Source organism: Taurulus bubalis (assembly GCF_910589615.1).
Source record: "Taurulus bubalis genome assembly, chromosome: 8".
Classification (NCBI taxonomy): domain Eukaryota; kingdom Metazoa; phylum Chordata; class Actinopteri; order Perciformes; family Cottidae; genus Taurulus; species Taurulus bubalis.
In genome coordinates this window covers 27,442,366-27,451,417 of record NC_136596.1, presented here as the reverse complement: position 1 = coordinate 27,451,417, position 9,052 = coordinate 27,442,366, and the positions used below count along the sequence as shown (strand labels likewise).

At 45.7% G+C, this 9,052-nt stretch overlaps 1 protein-coding gene across 1 annotated transcript; it reads left to right on the top strand.

Annotated features, from left to right (window-relative positions):
- Positions 1 to 855: 855 nt before the first annotated feature.
- fam151b (family with sequence similarity 151 member B) lies at positions 856 to 8,617 on the top strand (the record flags this gene model as incomplete). The annotated part of the gene is made up of 4 exons (XM_079222755.1): positions 856 to 1,004; positions 1,080 to 1,294; positions 2,483 to 2,618; positions 8,019 to 8,617. The coding sequence occupies 4 exons, from the start codon at positions 856 to 858 to the stop codon at positions 8,122 to 8,124; spliced, it is 606 nt and encodes a 201-aa protein (XP_079078881.1). The 3' UTR covers positions 8,125 to 8,617.
- Between the last annotated feature and the right edge of the window lie 435 nt (positions 8,618 to 9,052).

Here is a 9,052-nt window from a genome sequence, read left to right as displayed (position 1 = left end):
CCTGTAGTATGGACCCTGTGTATACAGTATAGTACTGCACACAGTACTACTTCCTGTAGTATGGACCCCGTGTATACAGTATAGTACTGCACGTAGTACTGCATGTAGTACTGGACATAGTACTGCTTCCTGGAGTATGGACCCCGTGTATACAGTATAGCACTGCATGTAGTACTGCACGTAGTACTGCATGTAGTACTGCACATAGTACTGCTTCCTGTAGTATGGACCCCGTGTATACAGTATAGTACTGCATGTAGTACTGCACGTAGTACTGCATGTAGTACTGCACATAGTACTGCTTCCTGTAGTATGGACCCCGTGTATACAGTATAGCACTGCATGTACTTACACAAACACATGGCTCATTTAAGATGAGCTGCTTTGTCGATTATGTTTGATTTCAACATAACATAACATCACATACATCCAGCAGTACAGTCAAAGTAGAGTATTGCAGTCGATACAGCAATTAAATCAAATTAACTGGACTTAATATTATACTGAAGGAAGTTTTGCTCCCTGTACACATGGATACATATGTCTTCTAACATCCTCCATAATCAGCATAGAGTTGACCTCTAAAACATTAACCCTAAGCTGGATCAGACTGACATGAACAGGCATGACCACAGTGACATGAACAGACATGACCACAGTGACATGAACAGGCATGACCACAGTGACATGAACAGGCATGATCACAGTGACATGAACAGGCATGATCACAGTGACATGAACAGACATGATCACAGTGACATGAACAGGCATGATCACAGTGACATGAACAGCGAGAGACAGATTTAATGTGGAACCAGCCGTAACCACCCACTTTCACCCTTAGGTCCCAATCACATGATGGAGGCCGACGTAATCATCCAAGGTCGTGACCCCAGGGAGCCGATCATGGCACATCCCCCTGACACAGACAGTGACATCACACTGAAAGAGTGGCTGGAAGGAGTGAAAGATTCCGACAAGGGAATAAAACTAGACTTCAAGAGGTGAGAGGCATCTTCTGTCCGTTCGATGCAACGCGTGGTCGTGTTAAGCTGACACGGCGCTGTGCTCCCTCGCAGCCAGGAGGCGCTGTCGCTCTCCGTCGGCTTGCTGGAGGAGGCGTCCCGGCTGAACCGTCCCGTGTGGATCAATGCAGACGTCCTCTCTGGTCCTGGGGGTCAGGCCAGACCACTGGAGCCCCAGGCCTTCCTCTCTTCGGTGAAGACTCTTCCTCGTCACACCGTGCTTTCGCTTGGCTGGACCACGGGATGGACCGCTGGGACAGAGAATGCAGGTGAGGCCTCTTCAGTACTGCTAGCTGTGTTTAGGTGGAGGTTTTGTTTCTGATAATTGTAGAAGAATATTCATTCTGAGAGAAGTTTAAATCAGATTCAGTTCTAGAGAAGACACACCACACTGTCCGTTATAACCCAGACACACAAAGCCAACAGCTGGCAACCAAAGGGCTATATGTAAATACGTAACGATGGATTTTTGGGACAAATACCAGTATCAGTATTTAAAAAAGACCAAAAAACCTGATAACAATATGACAATATATACTGTGGGACAATAGTTGTTGCTATCAGTGTTTCCCCTAGGTCAGGGGTCAGCAACCTTTCCTATCCAAGGAGACATTTTGCCCTTTTTTCCACCCAAAAAATGTGTCTGGAGCCGCAAAAGCTATTTGATATCACAGCTTATATAGGTGTGTATATATAGTCATATTATATATACAACAACTATAGTTTGCTGTATTTATGACATTATAGAACAAGAATAAAGACAATTTGTGATATTGTATTGCTATTTTACTTGTTTATAAGTATCAAACTCTTATGAAGAGGAGACAAAAAAATAGTCATGTGTCGGCTACATTGAGGTCCATTAACATGACCACTTTGCAGACTTTAATTTCCATCAATATTTGTAGCTGAAGTGGTAGAGTGTTCCTCCTTGAACTGCATGGTAGCAGGTTCAATCCCCATGTGAGGATTTTATTTTAAAACGCATATCTTTTGCTACGTTAAAACTGAGCGTCTGGACTCCGCCACACTCCTGAGGACGGATCCGTCTTCACTAGCGGACGCCTCAGTGAAATGATCGCAAACGCTAACTTAAAAAAAGTTTCTGGAGCTAGAGGACCTGTTGCTTGAGCTGAAGGCAGGCGGAAAAGATGGATTATTACACTCTTACCTCAACACGCCCCGTGGAATCAGTTCCATTTCACTGAAACTCCCCTATGACCGTCTGAAGAAATGGATCTCACTGGGCTCTAAATATTAAGATGACTCAAGCAAAGACACAAAATGTAGCCAGTTTAGCTGAACTTACTGTAGGTGTTTCAATCAGGACAGATACATCTCTGAAACTCATCAAACCATGTGTCCACCAGAACGACCCTAGTTTCCTTGGAAGGGGAAGATGAGCAACGTGAGAAGGATGCTGGCATATTGATGGGTTTTGTTTGAATGTTTTGCAGGTTACAGCTGGGACATGGTGCGTGTGATGGGGGAGATATGTAGACCCCTTCAGCATCCAGTCACCTTCCCAGTGCGTGCAGCTCTCCTGGCCCAGTCCTTCTCCCAGCTCTCATGGCTGCTCCAGCAGTCAGACAGGTGATTATTACACATCGGCAGACCTGGTAACCTGTATGCATTTTGCATCAAAGTACTCTGGTACGAGTTGGTACTTTAATGTACGCCTCTCTTTAGATAATGGTTGAGAGACATGATCAGAATCAGAATCAGAAACCGTTTATTGCCAGGAATGTTTGCACAAATGAGGAATTTTGTTAGGCGGAAGGTGCATACATTAGACATTAGACGAGACAAACAACAATCAACAGCCAACGACAGCAACAGTGCAATGATGTTTAAATCAAGTATAGATAAAGATAAAGTGCTCAGACAACAGATAACATTAATATAAGTGTATGTTAAAGTGACATGTGTGTTTAAGTTAAGTTAAAGTTAAGTGTATGTGGCATGAGTGTTTAAATATGAAGTGTGCAGTGGAGTGACCGGTAAGAGGAGAGAAAGAAAGGAAGAAAAAATGGTCCAAAAGAATTGTTCGAGAATAGTCCTGTGATGGTAGAGTCAGTCAGCGGAGAACCCGGGCTCTGTTGATGAGCCCGACTGCCGATGGGAGAAACTGTTGGTGTGGCGTGAGGTATTAGTCCTGATGGACTGTGAGGTCTTGGTCCTGATGGACTGTGAGGTCTTGGTCCTGATGGAGCGTGAGGTCTTGGTCCTGATGGACTGTGAGGTCTTGGTCCTGGTGAAGCGTGAGGTCTTGGTCCTGATGGAGCGTGAGGTCTTGGTCCTGATGGACTGTGAGGTCTTGGTCCTGATGGAGCGTGAGGTCTTGGTCCTGATGGACTGTGAGGTCTTGGTCCTGATGGACTGTGAGGTCTTGGTCCTGATGGAGCGTGAGGTCTTGGTCCTGATGGAGCGTGAGGTCTTGGTCCTGATGGACTGTGAGGTCTTGGTCCTGATGGACTGTGAGGTCTTGGTCCTGATGGAGCGTGAGGTCTTGGTCCTGATGGACTGTGAGGTCTTGGTCCTGATGGACTGTGAGGTCTTGGTCCTCGTGGAGCGTGAGGTCTTGGTCCTGATGGACTGTGAGGTCTTGGTCCTGATGGACTGTGAGGTCTTGGTCCTCGTGGAGCGTGAGGTCTTGGTCCTGATGGACTGTGAGGTCTTGGTCCTGATGGACTGTGAGGTCTAGGTCCTGATGGAGCGTGAGGTCTTGGTCCTGATGGACTGTGAGGTCTTGGTCCTGATGGAGCGTGAGGTCTTGGTCCTGATGGAGCGTGAGGTCTTGGTCCTGATGGAGCGTGAGGTCTTGGTCCTGATGGAGGGTGAGGTATTGGTCCTGATGGACTGTGAGGTCTTGGTCCTGATGAAGCGTGAGGTCTTGGTCCTGATGGACTGTGAGGTCTTAGTCCTGGTGGAGCGTGAGGTCTTGGTCCTGATGGAGCGTGAGGTCTTGGTCCTGATGGAGCGTGAGGTCTTGGTCCTGATGGAGCGTGAGGTCTTTGTCCTGATGGACCTCAACCTCGAACAGGTTGTGTCCAGGGTGAGAGGGCTCAGCTGCGATCTTTCTAGCTCGCTTCAGAGTCCTGGAAGCAAACAAGTCCTGGAGGGATGGCAAATTGCAGCCAATCACCTCTCCGCAGTGTAGAACTGCACCATCATTTTCTTTGGCAGGTTGAATTTCCTCAGCTGCCTCAGGAAGAACATTTTTCGTCTCTTACCATTATTATTATTATTCAATAGCATAGTCTTTCCATTTTAGAGAATGGTGCATTGATTTCACGTTCAGATTTTTGTAATGCCTTTCTCCAAAACCCTGTCTTTGCACTGAAATAGAATAAAAGTACTTGTATTGGTCAGAGGAGCAAGTTACAGTTTGTGGCACAAGTAGCTGCATACCAGTAAGAATGGGTTCACATGCTGGTGGGACTGCTGCTGGCAATGCAACTAAAGCCCTTATATGTGGATTAGGACCGCATACTGCTTACTGGGGTGAAATCACTGTGAGCCTTCACGTAGAGGTAACAAACTACAACAACCGGCTATTGTCCGAGAAGTGGTCATCAAAAATATAAGTTGTACTTATTATGCAGAATGTTCCATTTCAGAATAATTTACACGGGATTATAATTATTGACACATTCATGTGTTCATCACTGCATGCATGTTGCAGCTGGTAAAGGTAGAGCTGACTATTTAAGTCATAAAGTACTTAATACATACATCATAGTCTAATCTGCAAAGTAGCTAGTAACTAATATTGTTCTTCTGGCCAGAAGAAGAGCTCTCCTCCTCCTGCCAGAGCTTGTGAGGAAAGGTCGAAGGCTGCAGCGAAGGCCGATCTTGGCATCTGCATTATTTCATCTGATGGTCATTTAGCATCAGTATTTTCATAACCAGTTCAAACTTTAATAATACTATTTCAGTTTGAACAATGACATTGAGATATATACAACATGATGCTGTTGTCAATATTTTGCCCTGGCCAAGTAAACTCTGTGTTTGGCCAAGTGGTATGCCTCCTGCACAATCTGGCATGTAAATAATAGATGTGATCTTTATCATGGGCCGATATTCAGATTAAATATGCAATCGATTGAGGTATCGCCTTTAATGCTTTATAGTTACCGATCAATGCAAAGGATACATTGTGAACTACAGATCCGTTGAAATCGTCAACGTTATTTAATGTTGGCTCTTCTCTTGCCAGCTAAGCAGCCAGTTGGCAGCGCAGCCTGCTTGGCTTAATAATGGAGCTAACGGCATCATAGCTAATCACACACGTAGGCCTACAATGCCGTCTAGAGTCATCAAAGACTCCTCTGCAGATAGAGTTTCTCTCTCGCACAGTCCTGCTTGTTACGCTGCTAAAAGCTAATGACAGAGGATCCATTCTGTGACATCATGACATCATCGAGGTCCAAACAGAAAACAATTGGTATTGGGCGAATGTAAATTATGTTATCAAGATCTGTTCAAATGTAATCTTGTAAAATTCAGTTTTTGGCAAGAAGAAGAGTTATTTGAAGATGTTTTCACAGAAATAGAAAATGGAATTGGAATTTGTATTTGTGTAAGAGGGTTATTAGTGAATGTGCGAGCAGTTAGTGTGTGTGTGTGTGTGTGAAAGGATTTTCTTTTTACATAATATTCAAGAGCTTTTTTTGGTGTGCGAAAGATGTTTACTCGTGAATGTGAGGGCATTGTATGTGCAAAGTAAATAAAGGCAATTATGGACTACAGGGCACCGCGTCTACAGGCCTACAGGGCACCTCACATACAGGCTTACAGGGCACCTTGCATACAGGGCACCTTGCATACAGGGCACCTCACATACAGGGCACCTTGCATACAGGCCTACAGGGCACCTCACATACAGGTTTACAGGGCACCTTGCATACAGGCCTACAGGGCACCTCACATACAGGGCACCTCACATACAGGCTTACAGGGCACCTTGCATACAGGCCTACAGGGCACCTCACATACAGGGCACCTCACATACAGGCTTACAGGGCACCTTGCATACAGGCCTACAGGGCACCTCACATACAGGGCACCTCACATATAGGTCTACAGGGCACCTTGCATACAGGCCTACAGGGCACCTCACATACAGGGCACCTCACATACAGGTTTACAGGGCACCTTGCATACAGGCCTACAGGGCACCTCACATACAGGCTTACAGGGCACCTTGCATACAGGCCTACAGGGCACCTCACATACAGGGCACCTCACATATAGGTCTACAGGGCACCTTGCATACAGGCCTACAGGGCACCTCACATACAGGGCACCTCACATATAGGTCTACAGGGCACCTCACATATAGGTCTACAGGGCACCTCGCATACAGGCCTACAGGGCACCTCACATATAGGTCTACAGGGCACCTCGCATACAGGCCTACAGGGCACCTCACATACAGGCCTACAGGGCACCTCACATATAGGTCTACAGGGCACCTCACATATAGGTCTACAGGGCACCTCGCATACAGGCCTACAGGGCACCTCACATATAGGTCTACAGGGCACCTCACATACAGGCCTACAGGGCACCTCGCATACAGGTCTACAGGGCACCTCACATATAGGTCTACAGGGCACCTCGCATACAGGCCTACAGGGCACCTCACATATAGGTCTACAGGGCACCTCACATACAGGCCTACAGGGCACCTCGCATACAGGCCTACAGGGCACCTCACATATAGGTCTACAGGGCACCTCGCATACAGGGCACCTCGCATATAGGTCTACAGGGCACCTCACATATAGGTCTACAGGGCACCTCACATACAGGCCTACAGGGCACCTCGCATACAGGTCTACAGGGCACCTCACATATAGGTCTACAGGGCACCTCGCATACAGGGCACCTCGCATATAGGTCTACAGGGCACCTCACATATAGGTCTACAGGGCACCTCACATACAGGGCACCTCGCATACAGGTCTACAGGGCACCTCACATACAGGTCTACAGGGCACCTCACATACAGGTCTACAGGGCACCTCGCATACAGGTCTACAGGGCACCTCACATACAGGTCTACAGGGCACCTCACATACAGGTCTACAGGGCACCTCACATACAGGTCTACAGGGCACCTCACATATAGGTCTACAGGGCACCTCACATACAGGGCACCTCGCATACAGGTCTACAGGGCACCTCACATACAGGTCTACAGGGCACCTCACATATAGGTCTACAGGGCACCTCACATATAGGTCTACAGGGCACCTCACATACAGGTCTACAGGGCACCTCACATATAGGTCTACAGGGCACCTCACATATAGGTCTACAGGGCACCTCACATACAGGTCTACAGGGCACCTCACATATAGGTCTACAGGGCACCTCACATACAGGCCTACAGGGCACCTCACATACAGGTCTACAGGGCACCTCACATATAGGTCTACAGGGCACCTCACATACAGGCCTACAGGGCACCTCGCATACAGGCCTACAGGGCACCTCGCATATAGGCCTACAGGGCACCTCACATATAGGCCTACAGGGCACTTCAATTCAATTCAGTTTATTTTATATAGCCCAACATCACAAATACAAGTTTGCCTCGGAGGGCTTTACAATCTGTACATAACATCCTGTCCCGGGACCTCACATCGGATCAGGAACAACTCCCCCAATAAAGATAGTAAAAACCCTTTCACAGGGAAAACAGGAAGAACCTTCAGGAGAGCAACAGAGGAGGATCCCTCACCCCTGATGGACAGAAGCAATAGATGTCATGTGGCCAGAATGAATAACGTAACAGAGTTACAGCACATTACATGAATATGACAGAAATTATTCATATAATCTATCACTGCTCCTACCAACAGCTTTGAATAGCAGATGACCTCTTCAATGAATAATTATTTTCTTATATGTAACATACTGTATATGTTAACACCTTTGAGCTATTCATTACATGCTTATGCTTGCCCATGTTCTACACAGGTACACTCTAACAGTGTGGACCGGCCAGAATGACAAGTTAACACTACAGGACTTACTGCCCTACAAAGAAGAATTCGACGTCAGTAGGATCTACTATGACCTGTAAGACTCTCCAACAACAGACATTGGAAGAAAATTCCTGACGTTGAATGGCTCTAGTTTCTTGTGTGTGTGTGTGTGTGTGTGTGTGTGTGTGTGTGTGTGTGTGTGTGTGTGTGTGTGTGTGTGTGTGTGTGTGTGATATAAAAAACGTTGTATACACTTTTATTATTCAACTATAGCAAGTTTTAACTTTTGGGCGTTTATTATTAGTAAGAGGCCAGGTACTCAGATGCAACCTGTTTTTACAAGCACCTGACTAGCGAAGATTTTAGCTGAAGACATTGTAAGTTCCAATATTATGTATCATGAACAAAGCGGTTTCAAACAAAATCCTGCAAATGGTAAGAGAAACATGAAAACGTGTATACATGTTTTGTTCTGAACAGTCGTCCTATTTGAATTTGCAAGCTCCCATGAACCGACTATGGCCAGATCATGATTTGGGTTTTTGTTTGACAAATTGTTGTATTTTTTTGTCTCAACCACATTAATGAATTAATAAATACATAAATTGAAATCATGACATGTTGAATGAAATCATGCTGGTCTAAAGGGTTTAATTGTATGTTGGAGTTTCCTTAACATGAATATATACACACATATACACACACATATATATATATATATATATATATATATATATATATATATATATATATGTATATATATATTAGTGCTGTCATATTAGCATTATTAACGGCGTTAACGCAAACCAATTTTAACGCCGTCAATTTTATTAACGGCGTTAACTCATTTTAATTTTTTTTCTCGCGAGCACCACGGCGGATGTAGCTCAACCGGAAGCAAAACAATAGGCACGCCGTTTGGGCTTGGAAGCTAGGCTAACGTTACGGTTTGAAATGAATGAATGGTGAGCGCGATACGGCAAAATGAAGGATAAGACTCTAATGCAATGCAGTGGCGGGCCGTGG